The sequence below is a fragment of the Nilaparvata lugens genome, chromosome 11, assembly GCF_014356525.2.
Source record: "Nilaparvata lugens isolate BPH chromosome 11, ASM1435652v1, whole genome shotgun sequence".
NCBI lineage: Eukaryota > Metazoa > Arthropoda > Insecta > Hemiptera > Delphacidae > Nilaparvata > Nilaparvata lugens.
This window is the reverse complement of record NC_052514.1, coordinates 35,031,618-35,051,227: the sequence shown is the minus strand read 5'-3', so window position 1 is coordinate 35,051,227 and position 19,610 is coordinate 35,031,618. Positions and strand designations below refer to the sequence as shown.

The 19,610-nt window shown below is 34.4% G+C and overlaps 1 protein-coding gene across 2 annotated transcripts in view; it reads left to right on the top strand.

Moving 5' to 3' along the window:
* Positions 1–254: 254 nt before the first annotated feature.
* LOC120353667 overlaps positions 255–19,610 on the top strand; it is a 78,971-nt gene continuing 59,615 nt past the window's right edge. For both annotated transcript variants that reach the window (XM_039438304.1, XM_039438305.1), the window contains exons 1-2: positions 255–386; positions 10,231–10,362. In XM_039438304.1, the coding sequence (XP_039294238.1) occupies positions 262–386; positions 10,231–10,362 (257 nt within the window). In that variant the 5' untranslated portion in view covers positions 255–261. The remainder of the gene's footprint in view (positions 387–10,230; positions 10,363–19,610) is intronic.

Genomic DNA, 19,610 nt, shown 5'->3' with positions numbered 1-19,610 from the left:
AAAGCAAGAAATAATTTTTCCAGTAAAGCCTATCATTGCAAAGTTGAGGGTTGATCGTGGCTAAATTTAATAGACTTTCGTGTTACTGGATCAGAGTCCAAGTCTTCAACAGTTCAAAGTTTTCTATATGCTAATTTCCTTTCATAGCATTTTATCTTTCAACGTACAAACACGCTGTAGATTGGATCAGTCTGTGTTTTGCTGAAGACATTAATAGAATATTTTTAATTAATTATGCAGTCGCTTTGTGACAAACAAGAGATGATCATCGTTGATGCTTCTAGATTAATCCATCAGTTACAGTTCGAAATTCGGAGTGACAAGATGCATAAATTTGTCAGTTCATTGTTTGGCTTTTCTGCTGTGGTCATCTTCATTTTACAGCTGTAAGTATTGTCTTATCTCTAGGCTATGTAGAGATGTAATGAGCCACTATAGTCAGGTAGGAGAAAGATAGCAGAACAACGTTGCCAATCCTCTGTCCTGTTAATGCCTTCTATAGACGGTAGCTGATACAGGTTCATCAATGTGTAAGGGTCGGAAAATGAACAAGAAAAAAAGCCCCTGAAATATTCATCTGATTATTATTATTTCGTAATAAATTTCTAATTATAATTCTAAATTCGTAATAAAATAATTTATTGAAGAGATATGTTAGCCCCTGAAATATTCATCTGAATATTATTATTTCGTAATAAATTTCTAATTATAATTCTAAATTCGTAATAAAATAATTTATTGAAGAGATATGTTAACCCCTGAAATATTCATCTGATTATTATTATTTCGTAAAAAATTTCTAATTATAATTCTAAATTCGTAATAAAATAATTTATTGTTTTGTTTTTTAATATCAAAAATCTGTACGATCTTTTTTTCTTGTTCATTTTCCCACCCTTACATATTTGGTGGAGGCTCAAGGGTTATTTTAATCCAGCTTTATTATTTGGACTTTTCCGGTAATCCTCACAGTTCATGTCTTTTGATATTAGGAATTTGCGCATAAAAGAATTGAATCTTCAGCAAGCTCTCGATCTCGCAGAAAGATATCAGTTGTTTATCCCAGTTAACGCTGATTTAGATTTTGTTAGGTCCCATTTAAGAATTTTGAAGTTAAATTTGACAACTCCAGAAGATTATTGGCGAGAGCAGGAAAGGGCAATTCAGCACATTATTGATCATATAAAATTGTCCGAAGAGTTAACGGCTACATATCCGAATCTTGCTTTCTTGGAACACAAATTACGACGTCAGTTTTCAATAGATAATTCTGAGACTAAACTTAAACATATTCAACACGAAAGTAAAGCAAATCAAACAACTTCTATTCCTGGTGACACAGTGGAAATTCAAACAGATAAAGTAATCTTAAAGGAAATGTCTGAAAGCAAGAAACGTCCTTATTTAGCTCCAAAACCTTCCAGTGGAAAGGATGGAGAAGATATTATTGAATTTTTCGAATATTTTGAACAAGTAGCTCTGGCTAATTATTGGGACGACAAAGATAAGTTGATATACCTCTCTTTTTATTTGGATGGCAGTCCGCGCAAATATTTAGGAATGATCAAAGCTGAAAAAGCCGCTTCAAATATTAAAATAGAATACAATAACATCAAGCAGGAATTGGAGAACTATTTTCATCCTATTCATGTGGACAGGTATGAGATAGAATTGGAAAATTATAGGATGAAACCTTATGACTCTATCCGCGATTATATGACTCAAGTCATGTTTTTATGTTCAAAAGTAGATGTTAATATGTCAGAAAGTCGAAAAATTAAGAATGTTATGAAAGGATTATTGCCACACATTTCTGATAGGATAGTAATGCTTCCAAATACATCAATAGCGGAATTATCAAATAATCTAGATCGGTTTGAGCTTTCCAAGTGTATGATAGGCGATAGAGTAACAACAGACAGTCAACATGCTAATCATGTAACCGATCATCATATTATGCGAATCAGTGAAAATATCGACAAATTGATTAATAATAGTCAACACAGCTTCTCGAATAGGTCTACTTATGGGCAAAATAACAATGGCAACACTCAACGATTTGACAGGAATCCCAGGTTTGGCGAAAACCCGCGGTTTGATAGAAATAATCGGTTCAATAATAATAATAATAATAGGTTTGATGGAACGGCGGACAGATATGGGACCAAAGGTAGAGGGAACAATGGTCAAAGACAACAAAATAAAATGTGGTGTGGAATTTCTGAAATGAATAACCATTCCATCGACAATTGTCGATTCAACTTGAAAAATCAAAAGAAAGAAGACAGTTATTGTCAAATTTGCAAAGTAAAAGGGCATTCTTTCAAAAGTTGTAAGTTCAATGGGAGAGTAATTGAGTCAAAAAACGAGTGAACGGGGTTCTAGGTTCTGTTATTGTGGATGCTCAGAGCCCCACAACCAATCGGAATATGTCTCGAGCTAGTTTTGAAAAAGAGAAAATTTCCTTGAAACGTAAGGATAACATTTGTAACACGAAATTTTCAAAAGACAAAGAGGTCTTTATTAATTCGTGTGATCGTGTTGAGGTAGAAATAATTCATGAAGATAATTTGGAAAAGCATAAAATAGGTGATAAGAGGAAAAGTGTTAGTGCTGAACATGGAACCTCAAGAAGTATTAAGGAGAAAACCCAAGAGGATATTATTTTCAAGCATGATAGCCTAAGTAAAAGAGAGGAAAATTTCAAAAAAGATCATACAGATTTTTGATATTGAAAAACAAAACAATAAATTATTTTATTACAAATTTAGAATTATAATTAGAAATTTATTACGAAATAATAATAATCAAATGAATATTTCAGGGGCTACTCGTTTTGCTTATCTGTGGTCGTTCAGTTTATGATAATAATAACAATAGAAAAATAAAATTACTATTTAGAATTATAGATCTTACTTTACCTTAACAAAAGTCCCTTGGCCTGCTCTTTCAAAGGTCCAGCTAAACACTCCCGAATTTAAAATAAAAAAAAAACTCTGTCAGTTGATGAATCAGAAACACCAGCTTTCCCTACAAGATTCAAATCCCGAAAATACAATTATGTAGGTTTAAACTGCCCTGACTGCGACAGCCTATAATTGAATTCTCAAGACAGAATCCTTCAGGTAACCAATGCCTTGACTCAACAACTCACTTCACAAACGTTCAAGTATACGGGCCTCGAGAGAAAAATTCCAAATCTATCTATGTGAAAAACACATGCAGCCTTGATTCACAGACCAAAAGTCAACTCACTCTTGTTTGTATAGCATGAAGCTAAAAACCATAATATTGCCTTCAAGAAACGTGATAAAACACACGTTTCATCTTTGTACATTGGAGATCTTCTCGCTTTATCAATAAAATAAATAAATTCGTATGGCTTTTGTTGGTGGGGAGTTCCCTTTCGGGAATGTTCCACCGCCTGAATATATAATTTAAGCCGTCAATGGGCCTTACGACTGTCATACTTCAGCCGGGACCGACAGTTTAACGTGCCCATCCGATAACACGGGAGTGATCTGGTTAAAAAACTTTTGGTAATGAGAGGGGTTCGAACCCGGGATCTCTATGCTGCTACGCAAGCACTCTATCCACTAGACCACGGATCACTCCGTCAATTATAATTTAATTCTTTATCAATTATATTTAATAATTAAATCCGCGACCAGATTTCCAATTCGCAAAATAATATTTCAAAAATTGAATAGGTTTTGATGTCATGTATGACAAATGCAATATTAACTGTTCACTCTCGTTTAAAATAATCAGTTATATTTTATTAAGCAAGAAATTAAATTTTCACTAATTTCATAATGAACTTCAATGATTGACATGAAATATTTTGTTAACTAACTATCAATTCTACATCTTCAATGGATGACGTGGCAACAGAGCAAAGATAGAAAGAGATAGCGCTATCCGCTCTGTTGATGGACAAGGATAGCAATACCATTGCTAATCAAACACTGCCATTATAACGTGAACCTCACTATAGTATATTAAATAATCTCACTTATAGGAATTATTATTAGAACATGAACAGCTATACAACTATTTTCCACTGATTGAAATATATTGAGAAGTCATTAATCATTACCACAGCGTCCTTAAAATATTTGCGAGTTCCCAGAGAGAGTTCAGCAGGGTTTAGAACAATAAAATAATGACCAACGATTCTTTTTCAAGAGGATAAAAATTTATGTGTGAGAGGGTCTAGTAGATGAATTTTTCTAAATTTTGTGTTACGTCATTTATATCTTGGGTGGTAAATTTAAAGTATTGTGCTGACTATAACCTTAGTGTCCGGTTTCCCATTAGGGAACTTTGGACTATATACAGCGAGGTGGAACTACCCTTGGGTCTCCCCACCATTCAAAGCCATACGCTAATAGTAATAATAATCTTGGGTGGTTGGTCACCACTGATTATTTCATCAGAACCAGTTTTATCAATTGTGTTTTGATTGAATATATGGATGAATGAATACATTTCAACAGAAATCGAATATCTATAGTTATGAAATTCTTATCTCACTCACTCATGGTCACGATTTATGAAGAAAACTACTGGATGAATTGCAACAAAAATTACAATATAGCTTCCTTATAGTCCTAGGTACTCACTAACAAACCTATTGGCGATATTTGAGCTTCAAGGGTGGTGGTTTTAGAGTGTTTTAAGCTCGTCTTTCAGCATGCGTATTCTTCTCCCTCCAATCTTTTAATAATAATATTATTGTAATGCCCTTAGCACATGTCACGTGGTATTTTAGCACCACAGAATACTTGGAGTAAACCAGTGAATTTTAATAGAATTATAAAATGGAAAAGAAAGTTAAACCTAGTCAAAGGATCAATAAAATTAAATCAAATATTGTTAGCGATAAAGAGTGATCGTATTATCTAAAATGATAAGGAAAAACATGCATAACTGTGATTCAACAACTGAGAATCCATTGGCAGAATTAAAAATTATAAAGCGGCTTATTTATTATTGGCGGATTATAAAAAAATAAAAGTTTGCATGTACATTGAGGTTAGAATTATTTGTTTACACTTTTAAATGAATCAATCGATATAGAATAAATCGATAGTTATTTGAATCAATACCTAGCGAATCAGCTGATTGTTCGATCAACCAGTCTAGGTTGAATTATAAAAATTTACTCACAGAAGGTGTAATATAAATACTAAGGAGGTTTATGTATAGAAATACGGACAACTATTATTGCTGTATAAATATTTATTATAATCTAAAAAAGCACGAAAATCAAGAGTACACAAAACTCATATAAAAAACTGAATGTATATTATCTATTAACATCGTATATCGCGATTTATTTATGAATATAGTTTAAGATAATCACTCCATATATTTAAATAAAAACTTTTTATTTAATTTTTTCTATTATAAAGTAGAAGAAGCCCTGATCCTGAAGCAACCAATTGTATTGAGTTAACTAAATTGAAGGCCAATCAGAAAGAGGCTTACAAATTGTTCAAGGAAGAGATAAAATTTTTCTGAAAACCACCTTCTTCTGGCTTGTGATCTTGACCTGAGAGGATGCACATAGAGTTTAGGGTTCTTTCTTTCTTTAAAATTTTAAAATTATCAAGCCAACCCTTTTTTAAATGTGAAATATTTGTAATTAATGTTGAATTATCTGTGAACTCAGTGTTGTTGAAGAGTTCGTAATTTGTAATCAATTCCCATAAATATATCTTTAATTCGGAAAGAAATCTATAAGAAATCTGGACCACGCGTTAGCCCAGCAGAGATGAAAGGGACCTGCCTAATTAATTATTGGAAATAATTAATTCAATCCACGAGACCGTCAAGAACATCATTAATGTGAGTGATAAATCAAACGAGCTCGTTTAAGGCCTTTCTACGCATAGTTGGGGAATTAATCAAAAGTGCTATACAAATTAACTTGAATTAAAGGAAAAATCACAACGTGTTGAGTACTATCACATAGTTATAAGAATATTTTATGAATTTACTTGATATATGTAGGAAGCTTACTTCCATGCACGGCCCGAACTCATATAAAACCCTGAGATCTCATGTAGAATATTAATTTATTAATAAATATTATTTGCAAATTGATCAAAGTATATCATATTAAATCTGCAGACCGAACAGGTTTTTATTTGTAGAATTCTGAATTGACTTGAAGTCCATATATATAAAATACAAATCCAATATAATTAAATCCATATAATTAAATACAAATTTGTAAATTTTAAAACTCAATATTGTGAATGCTATTAAACCTTGTGATAATTATTCAGATTTTAGAAAAGAATTTATTTAAGAAAAATGATAGATATAAGAAAATTTTATATACATTGTTTTATGGGAATATATTTTGTATTTTATGTCAGCATACCAATCATAGAAATTTATTTTATCCTAACTCATCTCGTGATATACAGTTTGAGCTGTCTTGGTACCAAAAAAAAAAATATTCAGCAGCATATAAAATTATTGAATCAATTGATATTGGTCTTATTAAGAGCACTCCATATTTATCATCCTTCGATGATGATCATATTAGTCTGCCAGAAACAACATATTGACAATTATATTATAAGGTTCCAGTTATATCATATAACGATCCAGAGAGCTTCAAGAACTGGCGTTGTAAGTTCTAAGGAATTTTTGAAGGATAAATTGGTGAACACCTGTATTCATGACAAGCGTTTTAAGGATCAACTAGAAAAATTATAGTTGGTCTTTATTATTCTTTATTGTGTACATGGTTACTGATAATCAGTCATCAACTATTCTTTTGATTTCCTCACTGGTATTCTTCAAGAACTTCATAGAAGCAGCGGTAAGAATTAATAATCACCGGTCATTGAACCTTATGGTGATTAATTGCATCTGGAAAATTCATGTATTTACCACTGAGCTAGATCTGAGGTTTGAACCCAGCAATTTTGCGAGCCGGACGGCCTTTATTTTTTGTGAATTTATTCGCAAAAGAGGGAATTTAGCAACCGCTCTTATAAATATCAAGAACATCATATCATCTACAAAGGATTTGCAATTTACCACTTTACACAATGTCACCCAACAAGTGAGGCAAAGGTCTACGTCTTTACAAACAGTATGTTAATAGACTATGATGTAGAGAGAGTACCTCACCGAAACAGTTGCTACGGTTAAGATTGGCAACTGAATCAATAAGTCTAATTTTGACAGGTTTGTTCATCGATCTATTGGATAGAGCAGAAAAAACAGGTTGAGTAAAAAAAAAATAGGTTGGTAGTACGTAAGTTTAGGATTGTTTCTGAACAAGATTTGAGTTTGTCACTTTATTGGGTTAGAACTAAGTTGAAGAACTCATCTATAATATAATAATGAAGGAAGGAATTGGCTTCGTATGAGATGGGAAAAACACAAATGACGCAGAACTACTGACCTGATTAACTTGAAATTTTGCAGATATATTGTGAATTAACCGAGTATGGTGTGCCTGACCTTTTTGAAAGATGATGAAGAAGATAATTTTGAATAAAATTTAGAATTTAGAAATAGGCAGACACATCTAGAAAATACCTGAGTCTATACCTAATTCATGCAGGTGAACGGGCTAGAGTCAAGAAAACTTCAATTAATCTTGCCATGCCTGATTTAATAGGTTTATACTATAGAATAACACTACAATTTGAAATAATTGAAAAATACAAACAGCTTCAATAAACATTGGCAACTAAAAGTGAACAACAGAAACAACAATTTCATGTTACTTTGTTGACATTCTTCATCCGATTTGGGGGCGCATTACTATCCTTCGTTTAGATAGCAATACGTCACAAAACCAAACAATATCAGTCATGAAATAACAAATTAATTTCAACATGAAATTACTCAAGAAAGAAAAGCCCATTGAACCCAAATTTCGTCGATAGTAACCCATATAACCCATTTCATAATAATTTTGAATCCCCACTTTTGATTGACATTCTTGAATGAACCTTTGTTTCACTACACTGCACTTTCGTTGGTCTGTACATTGCTTTATCGTCGGGGTTACAGTACCTTGTTTTTGGCGGTGAACTTTTACCGGTTGAATTTGGCTTGACAGTGACGTCCTCTTACGTCCCTAGACCTGTCGTCTGAACGGGTGTCTTGAATCGGTGTTACATAAAATTGCGGAACCAAAGTGGTGGTAGTACATGAAGTTGGTTTGGGGACACACATGAACCGCTTAGCGGTTATTTGAAGAAACAATTATTCGTACATGATGAAGAAACACAATTAAACTTTTCTGGACATGGCACCACTAGAAAATTTAAACTTCAATGAAAATAAAACTAGCTCCTACATTAACTAATGATATAAACTTGTGAACCTGCCCAAAAAGGGGGAAACATAGTGACTACATCTTTACTCTCGTAGTGCTCCTAGCAAAGTGTCCTCCGAAACATAATCTGGTCTCTCAGCTGGGGAATCACCCCATTACTGTATTTAGAAACAGGTCTCCTATTGGGCGAAGGGAATCAATTTGACCAATCGTCGTGTGGCTTCTAGAGCCTTAGGACCAAAAACAATAGTAACTGCAAAATCAGTAGTTTGTTATAATTTTATTGCTTGCTGTTTTCCAACTTATCGCACTCTATGTAGCAACAGGAAGGCTAAGTTTTAGAGATAATTCCATAATCTACATTCCCTGACAACTCGGAGCCACAATTTTTAAATATCTATCATGGGAAACTCGAGGTCATGGTCGTTCATAATAGAGAGAGAAAATAATTTATCTCGCTAACTCACAATAATGGCTCTAGTCTATTGCATATTAAATTTACTATTATAACTTGGGAGAAGGCCTGAATTAAAAATAGTGCTCGGCACAATGGTTATAGGCCTATTTGAAATTCTTCCAGATTTTAGTTGATCAATTTTTCAATCATACTCTTGAAATACATGTATGACTTGAGTCACAGCTATCACTATAGGGATTTTAGGGAGAATTTCCCCTAAAGGGGAAACTTGGAAACTATGCCGACGTATCCCTTTCACTGACACTAAAATTTCCACTAGGCTATAGCTATTGACAAGTGCGGAGTATTGTCGATACATGTTATAATAATTGTCGTTCGAATTAACGACTCTGTACTGTATTCACTCAATTTTTCCGAAATATTTCAATTTTGTGATTAATCTTTCCAATATAATCAATATTTCATAACTTGAACAATATTCTTATAACTCTGCGAAACATAATTCAAATAAAAGTAGTGATTGAATCGAGCCTGGAAGTCCCTTTTGATTTTTTAGCTCAGAGAAACTAGGTGGAATGAAAAATGCTGTGAGCGAAGCGAGCCTGCTGATATTTTTTTGAATGATCCAGCCAGGGGTCCAGATGGGTGAGCGAAGCAAGGCTATAGTGAGGTCCACGTTATAATGGCAGTGTTTGATTGTCATTGGTATTGCTATCCTTGTCTATCATTCAACAGAGTGGATAGCTCTCTTTCTCGCTTTGCTCTGTTGCCTTTCAACAGTGTAGAATTAATTATCAACTAACAAAATATTTCATCTTAATTATGGAGATACATTATGAAAAATAGAATTTCTTGCTCAATTATAATGTGATTGATCATTTTAAACGAAAATGAACAATAATTACATCAATAAACCTGTATCAGCTACCGTCTATAGATGGCATTAACAGGACAGAGGATCGGCAACGTTTTTCTCCCATCTTCCTCCACTGTCATTATAACGTTTAAAATGATCAATCACATTATAATTGAGCAAGAAATTCTATTTTTCATAATGTATCTCCATAATTAAGATGAAATATTTTGTTAGTTGATAATTAATTCTACACTGTTGAAAGGCAACAGAGCAAAGCGAGAAAGAGAGCTATCCACTCTGTTGAATGATAGACAAGGATAGCAATACCAATGACAATCAAACACGGCCATTATAACGTGGACCTCACTATAGCCTTGCTTCGCTCACCCATCTGGACCCCTGGCTGGATCATTCAAAAAAATATCAGCAGGCTCGCTTCGCTCACAGCATTTTTCATTCCACCTAGTTTCTCTGAGCTAAAAAACAGAAGAGACTTCCAGGCTCGATTCAATCACTACTGTCATTATAACGTGGACCTAACTATAGTGTCAAATATTAAAAAAAATGTGATGTATATTCCATTGTTTGGCTTTACCTGCAATGAGTAAATTTGTATTTGAATTTGATATTACTTTGCAGACATGTTAATGGAGTATGTGCAACAACAACGCACAAAAGTATTGAACAAACAACTCATTATGAAACTGTATTATCAGTTCACGTGACGCTACTTAGAAGTGAAGAAAGAGAGACGGTTCATGGACATGTAAGGTAATTTCAAATGAAATTCTCAATTTTTCAATTAATCCATTCATAAATTTAAGCAGTCATCCATTGAATCAAAAATCAAATCGTTTCATTGTAGAAGGTTCTCGATATCGTCAAGGGCGCAAATGGACAAAAAGTCACTCTGTGATCATTTTCGGGTAACAGTCGTGAAAGATGTTTCAATCTCTTCCTCAGGACTATGGTCCGAGAGATATAATATTATACTTTTAATATGGAGAGAGGAAATCGATTTCACCTTGCACAGTTTGTAGCATTGGCAGAGAAGTGTGTGAAGAGGAGTAAGCATGCTGCATGCTGGATACTAATACAAAAGTAGGGAGAATGCTGTTAGGTAGTGGCAGTGATTAGTGAAGGAAAGAGCAAAGAGCATCGAAAACCTTCTACAAAATTCTTCTCGTACGGAGTTTTCCTCTTAAATGTGAATTTTATTAGTTATAAACTTCCAAAACTCTATACAAACATTTTCTCTCCATTTTCTCAACTTTTTTTCTTATTATACCGTTTTTCGTGAGAGATACAAGAAAAATGTTAGATTCTATAAGATTTAGATTGTTTTTTTCTGGTGATTCAGCACCAGCATGAGGAAAAACTACAACTATACAATTGATTTTGTCATGACTACCTACTTCATGATATGAAGACTTGCAATTATGGTCTCAATCTCTTCGTTACAATTTGAATGAAAATATTTATGATGGGAACAATAAAAATATTCGGCATCATGGAAAAATTCAAGATGGCAGTCATAATTGGGAGAGTATTCTTATATCAATTGCTTTTCAGTTATAGTGAGATATTTCATCACAAAAATGTTCAGCCTATTATGATATTATAAAAATATGAAATTCAGAAAATTCATCTCATTTCAAGTTCTGTTTACATGATTAATATAACTTCAAAATCTTGAAACAAAAATTTTTCTGGAACAAAATTTCACTTTTCACCCTGTGAATGTATCTGCAGTTGACATTAACCACTATAGTGAGACAGTGTTCTAGGATATTTCCAAAGCTTTGAAATGACATCTAGTTGAGGGCAGAATGTACATTTTCCACGATCATCATGGCTCCTTGAAGGTACAGATTTGGAAATTATATAAATCGCTTCTGCAGCCTTTATTTTCCGATAGAATAGCTCTGAACGCCCTAAATTGAAGTATCATTTATGATGGAAATGACCATAAGCATTATATTATGAGCATAATATTATACCGTGAGTAAAACCTCAGAACTCCAAAAACCTAGGCTCAGTAGGTTATATTATTATTTAATTTGAATTCAAGTCCAAGTTTGAATTGAGATTGTTTGAAAACCGGATTAAATAGCAAAATAACACTCATCAATCACTTAAAACTGTAAAATAATGATTTACAATGATGTGTATTCAACACTGATAGCGACAATGTACTATTTTGGACATTGTGAGGGTGGAATTTCCCTTGTGTAATTCGATTATTTGTGGTTGATTGGTTAGCACAGCTTGTATCAGGACAACCTGTTTTAACCACGTGCCAGATAGTTCAGGGTGTTGGGATACACTCCAGGGGTCTATAGAACTAATTGATCTGGTGAGTAATATGTGTCTGTGTATCTGTGTATGGAGTTGACTCAGCTCTTATTCGGGGACCAAAGGAACAAAACTAGTTCTTGGTCAAAGTGCTCATCATTGTCAAACTCCGGCCACAGAAATGTGGCTATTTTGTGAAATGGAATCTTATTCTGGGGAATCAGTGAAGCAGGAATTGGGAGCGGCTTATCAACCACAACCAGCAGACTAAGATAATCACAATATGCTATTCGAGTATGGGACTCAACTCTAACCAATAAATACCACTGACTTGAACTGAATAACAAGAAGTAATTATAAATGGACCAATTTAGGTCTATGTTGGTAACGGTGTATTTGCACTGATGTAAAAAGGAATCCACGAATGAGAGCGGTCTATTCGTCCACAACTGAAACGAGAGGGAAAGGGAGCCTCGAATGGGAGCGGTCTATTTGTCCACAACCGAGACAAGAGGAAAAGGAAGCCTCGAATGAGAGCGGTCTATTCGTCCACAACCGAAACGAGAGGAAAAGGGAGCCTCAAATGGGAGCAGTCTATTCGTCCACAACCAAAACAAGAGCATCCGAGTTGTTTATGCATAGATGCACGTTTTATAGAGGCTGTGAGCTGTTTGCTAACAGGCGTGTAATCTCGTACCGTTTGGTTTGTGCAACTGTGAGCAGCCTGCTAACGGGCATGTTCTAGTGTTTTGTTTTGAAAGGTAAATGCATAATTGTATTCTACTCGTATTATTATTAATTTACTTCTACAAGTTGTATTATACAGAGCCACTGAGTAATTTGGGCGAAATTGAAGCGTAACCTCCAATCTTCTAAGCAGACTGCAATGATTGTGACATTAAGAGTCGTCAAGATCTGAATTGCAACTCTCAATGAGACCACCCAGACTGTCCTCATAAAAGACTCTGATGAGCAAAAAGGGAATTATAATTGAGAGAGTTATTGATCAGCTGTAGTTGAAATTGAATATATGAATTTATAGTACCATTTTGGAACAGGTAGGCTAAATGAAATACAAGGATTAGAATCATAAAGAATATTATAATGATCATGAGTATGTAACAGACCTTCTAAAAAGTGTAATTTGGTTTGTTTTATTACCTTAGAATAATAAAGCATGTACATACAATGGTGGGTCCACACAGTTGGACAATTATGTTGACAAATAAAAAGAGAATTCAGAATCTTCAAAATACAATTGTTTTGAATTTATTGTAAAACTCCTAGTCAAAAAAAATCGTGTAATTAATGAAATTCCAGCTGTTGTATAAACAAACAAATATTGAAAGTCTTCCGCAAGACAAGAGAAATTAAAAAAGGACCGCAATGAATAATTGGGACCGCGGAAAAGTCTAACTTTAAATATACGACCTCAAAAAGTAAAATATAAAAAAAAATGTAATTTATAAATGTTTCTAAAAACAAATGTAAATGAAAATGGTTGAACAATGAATCGTTAATTGCACAGAAGCACAGAACAAAATACTTAACTAAGAGGTTAGATGTCTTCACCAGCTGGCTTAAAGAAAACCAGTAAGATTTCTGGAAGGTCTGCGATGCCCATGGGCTGGACACCAGGTAGACGTCGGCGTTGAATTGGACCAGATACCCGGACAGAACCGGCAACAGGACGGCAGGGAGCTGTGGAACCAAGTACCAGGGCGGCGTCGGCGGCAAACTGCTCTGAATCCTCAGACAGACCGGCAGTGAGACGGCAGGGAGCCGTGCAGAAGTTGAATCCACTCCAAGTGTGACCAGCAGCAGGTGATGATGGTAACAAGGGCGCTGTACTAAGCGCTACAACTCAGTAGGTTTCTTACAAATGGAGATAGAATTGAATCCGAGTCAGTAGGATGATGATTACAGATGTCATCACGGCAGGTGTTGCGCGATAATGCGTAGGCTTGTGCATGGACAAGTTGTTGTTAGAGAAAATTAGTAACTCCAGGTAAGTGAGTAGATCACAAATGTAAATTGTTGTGGTGATATGATCGAAGCACATACAAATTCTGATAAACCACAATGGTGATGATGATAGTTCAATGAAGGTGTACACATGGCAGGCGCAATGTAACTTAGCAGCATACAAGTAGATTGATAGCCGCGACCCAATAAAGCAATTTCAAACATGAACAGTTCTAGGTTACAATGAGGTGGCAACTGGTGGCCAAAATAGTGCGCAATAGTCACTGAGAAAAGAAATCACAATGGTGTAGATTTCAAATGATGAGAGGAAATTACGAGGGTTGATGTAATTCCAGGAAGAATTGTCATGGACAAGCTTCTTCAAATCCTAGATGCAGGATAAATTGTAACCTTGCTTAGTAACTAGTTCAATGCAGAAATGTCTGATGCATAAGTAATGTTTTTAATGCATTAAGTGTAGTGGAACTATATATTTTCTTGATGATTGAAAATTGTCAGTTGCTGACAAAAATGTTCTTGCAAGTGAGAGATTGCAAACAAAGTTCATGATGAAACAAATAACCTAACATGTATCATTAGGACACAGCTAGAATTGAATACAGAAAAAAAAGTTCTTCTGAGCCTTCTTCTAGTAAAAATAGCTCATTCTGGATATTATCGTTGTTGGATCAACAGTTCTTCAGAATTAGAAGCACAAATTTGATAAATGTCGAAATTCAAAGTTGAGGGACAAAGCACATTGTGTGCGAGTAATGTCGTTCAGCTACTTACAAGTTTTTTGACACAAATAATGATGAACGTTGAAAACTAGAATACCACATCGAGAATAGATATTTATGAATTGATGAGACACATTTTTAATGCGAATTTGTCACTTTTAGATTGAAAAGGATAAATTTGAAACTTGGAAATACACTTTCTTCAACCATTCCATCGAGAGGAGCAGGTAGGAACTCAGCCTATAAGGCAGTGTACCAACTGTGAAACAATGAACCCACCAGCAGGAAAATTGCAAATATAAATGAATAATGCCATAATAGGCTTAAATAGGACTAATGCTAAACTAAGTATAATTAATCTAATTGATAAATCGAATGAAAATGACAAACTTGACAAATAAAAATTAAAACTATCAAAATCGACAGGGCAACTGTGAATACAAGCACCAGCGCTCCAAGCGGCAGCAACCAAAACAAGTGGTGACACACAAGCACCAGCACTCCAGGAGGCGGCGACCAAAACAAGTGGTGACTGCAAATGCCAGATTTAACAGCCACTGATGTTTTGTGTCAATTTAAAATTCTCAGAGAAAGCATGGTCATCAATTGATTTTCAAGTTATAAATCACTGTGCTTTCATGGGAAAATTGCTCATTGGCAGCACACTGTTGCTTTGTATAAAACGACTCTAAGAATAGAGGAAAATGTTGATGGTTGTGATAGCTCATGGAAAATAATATGATTATGCAGTTACCTTACATTGTGCGTTTCATGACAGTGTTACAATGGATCCTTATGAAGTGGAAGAAGAGAGAATTAGAGTGATGTTTGATATACCTTCAAGCGAACTTGGTGATCCATTGTCAGATTTCAGTGACATAGAAGATGAACAATTGATTATAAATGCTGCTGAAATTTGTGTTTCTGAAGAAATATTTGAGGATAACTCACCTGTAGAAGTTGATCCACCAGAAATCAATGCAAATGAAGAACTTCCACCCAATATTCCTGGCCCCAGCCACCATGCTAGTCCAGAGCCTATGGATCTCTCAATGAATCAAACAGATGTTGTTGAACAACACAGCAGGAAGAGGAAAAAAAAGAGTCAACCCAAACAGCCCAAGAAACAGCCCAAGGCACTAACCAACCCCACCTTCAAAGGAAGGAATAAGCCAAATCCAACCATTTGGTCAAATACTCCTCAATCTACAGCTGGAAAGCCAAAAAACAAAGAACCTCATCACGCAGCTCCCTGGACCAATAGGACAAGCCAATCAAGCAAAGAGTGAAACTGAATGCTGGAGTTTATTTTTTCCAGACACTGTCATTGAAAAACTTGTTCACTATACTGATATAAAAATAAGGCAAATGCAAGGGAATTATGTTCGTGTACGGGATGCTAGAGAAACTGATGTCTGTGAGATGAAAGCTCTCATTGGATTGCTTCATTTAGCAGGGGTATGTATTTCTTCTAAGCAAAATGCACTCGACTTGTGGAAACAAAACGGCCTTGGAGTGGAGATTTTTAGACTGACTATGGGAGTGAATCGTTCAGATCTTCAATGCAGAATTTGAGATTTGATGATGTTACCAGTGCAGATAGGCAGCAGAGAAAAGAAGAGGACAGGTTTTGGGGAGTTCTTTGAAGACTTTGCTAGGCATTGTGGAGAAAACTACAGTCACAGTTCCTATGTGACCATCGATGAAATGCTACCAAACTTTCGAGGGAAATGTACCTTTTGTGTCTACATACCAAAAAAACCAGGAAAGTTTGGCATCAAGGTTTGGGCACTAACAGACTCAAAAACATTCTACACTTCCAAACTGGAAGTTTTCATACCCAACCAAAGGATTGGACCATACCATGTTATACCTATATAGATTCTCAGTATGTTCCAGATGAGTGACTGCGTGTGTTTATCTGTTATATACTCCTCCCTATGGCCTAAGCTATGCTTCTATTTTTACTCGTACCTATATTGTGCTATGATTATGAGCCACAACACGGACATTTATCATGACTTGATTTGAAAATCTCACTGGACATAGTGATAAGTTACAAATGAAGCCAAAATTCCATTTTATGCCTTTTATAATAGGTATTAATTATTACTAGATCTATCTATAAACATCATCCCTTGTCTCTTATCTATCGCTATGAAGTATTTCAATCCAGCTACCGAATAAAAACAACATAATTATATAAGGAGCGAAGCGAATGGCAACTCTATGCTAAACTCGTTTATTGATTAGACTGTGTTGCTATGAAGATTCAAATTAATTTAATCGTAGCCAGTTCTATATTAGGCCTATTGTAAATTTCATTTTTTTAAATTCATTGCTTAACTTATTCATTCTCTATATTTTACAAATTATTTCAATTATTATAGAATAAATATTGGAGTATTGGGCTCATATTATCTTTTACTCATTATATAACTCATGAGAGCTTGAATTTGGGTGAGAAATAGCACAAGTTAAATCTTATTTTCTCCTCTTCTAATTATTTTAATATCAAGTGTTTAGTGAGATTGAATAAAGAATAAAGTTTATTCGTTCATTTCCACTAACAAAATCATTAATAATCAGCGAATATTTGTCACAAGGCAAACGAGAATTTTCCATGAAAAAAACTTTTTATCAGTCAAATATGAGTGCTGGAAAGACATTGAGTTGTATAGTGAGAATTTTGTGGAATAAATTAGTTTACCCTCTCTCGTATAACTGCTTTTAGTTGATTAAATAATCACTTGCGCAGTCGGTATACAACTACTACCGCTTGCATCTCTCTGGGGGAATATTCGTTCCTATTAATTATTGCAATAAATAATGCAGAGCCTGGTGTTTATTGTCAAGCTGGCAGTGGTGGACATATAATTAAACAATAACATTGCGGGCTATTCAAAAAGTGAGTGGCTCTGTAGAGGTGTGGGCTGGAGCTGGAACTATGTTCTCTGAAACAACAGACTGCTCGGTTCCACAGTTACTATTCAACAGTTGTTTGTGTTATTTGTGTAGCTGAATAACTGGGTGAACGTTTTGTTTGCCACTGTATTTACTGATGTACGACGACGAAGCTCCACTCACAAATATTCATCCGACAAGAATCCGAAGACCAAGTCAGCTCCAAATTATTATTTGGAATTGAGTTTGGCTGTATTTTGTACATAGGCACCATCAAACAAATACAAACATCCAGTTTTTGAATTGTTGATGTTGTTGGTAACATGATATTACAAAATTATCAATGACAGGTTTTCGCTTCCAGAAATCCCCAACTATTGTTTTAGGAGCCCAAAACTTGATGTGCGGCACCGTCTAAACCTGAACGAAACGAATTTTGAAAATATTCCATCACATAATTAACTATTAGATGAAACGTTTTCGTTTCCAGAGAATCTTTAACTATTGTTTAGTCAACTATAGTTTCATAATGGGATGTTACCTTCTAAACAAACCAAATTTAGAATGGAAAGACTTAAGATTGTCATAACAGCCCTCGCATGTCATAATTTTTTACTATCATTTCTTTCGTTTGAATGTATTTGTTTTGATTTATCTATTTGTCAGGTTTTTCCATTGACAATAATCTCTACGATTTCCATCCAGTTGGAGCCAAGAAATTGATTGCAGATTGTCTGAATGGCAAACAGCTCTGACAGTGGGAAATTTTGATTACACCCTTGTCACCCCAGAGGGCCGTACGATTAAAAAGAATAAAATAAGAGGGGAAGATTCCATCAGTGTAAAATCTAATTCTTTTTCTGATTTTTCTCCTACCTCGACTTTCCGAGGGGTCGAGTAAGATTCCCGTTAGGAGAATCTTCTTTAATGATAAGCATTTTCCGAACAGTATGAATCGAGGGAGATGGTAGGGCGTGAAGAATCAACCAATGGAAAGATTTTTTTCCCCATTTCCAATTGTCAACAAATTTTGAATTATTTCCGAAACCTTTTTCTTTCACCCCAACAATTTCTGCACCCTCATTCAACACCCATCCAACATGTATTTTTCAATCGTGTTCCATTTGCATTTCATCCACAACTGTACTCCAGTAGGCCTACTTTTCAAAATGATTCAAGCATAAAAGTTTTCAAAATAATACTAGTCAATTACACAGTTTTCATTATTGCTACTGTAATTCTGTTAATCCATTGCAGGCTACTGAATAATGTTGACTTTTAACCTCAGTAAATTATTATATTATCATATTCTCCATTGTCAATCAATAATAATTTTTTCATCAATGCATTGTCGTCGTTTTTTTTCATTTCATTCCTTTTTGTTTTTTCTCTGTTTTTGGTCATTCCATCTCATTATTTCTCTTTTTTGAGCATTCTTTTCCATTATCTTCATTGAGCTTTATCATAATTACAAATAATAAAATATTCCTATTATTAAGATGCACTAGATAAGTTTATTTGCAACTTACCTGCGCTCAGGCTTATGCCTTAGCAGGTTTTTTTTCCTGTATTGTATTAAGTGTATTATTTTGTATACAATATTGCATAATAGTATGTTATTATTCAATTGTATTTTTGTCTTGAAAATGGAAAATAATTTGATTTGATTTGATTTGATTTTTTGATCAGTACTGCAATCACTCAGAATTCTGTTTTGTAAGTTGTCAAATTTCAATTGGTCAATTGATTGAACTGGATAATTGTCAGAAATTGCTTATTACTTTGGTAAATACTTGTTGCATGATTATATTTTTCCATTTTTATCTTTTCTAAAATAAAGAATTGACCAACACTAGTTCTCTATTATCTCTAATGATATAACAAATATTCTTCTTTCAAAAAATATCTATAGACAGGTTTATGCAACTTATTTGCCAACTGCTCCTGTACATTGCTCATTTTATCCTGTTCTCTCTTCAACTAGCAGATCGATACTGAAGTCTCAATCATATCCACGCTTCTTCTATACACATTTTGATTACAATCAATATGGTTGAGGTTATCCTTTTCACTGCATTGGGATTTACTGTACCAACACTTCTTCTGTATCATTTT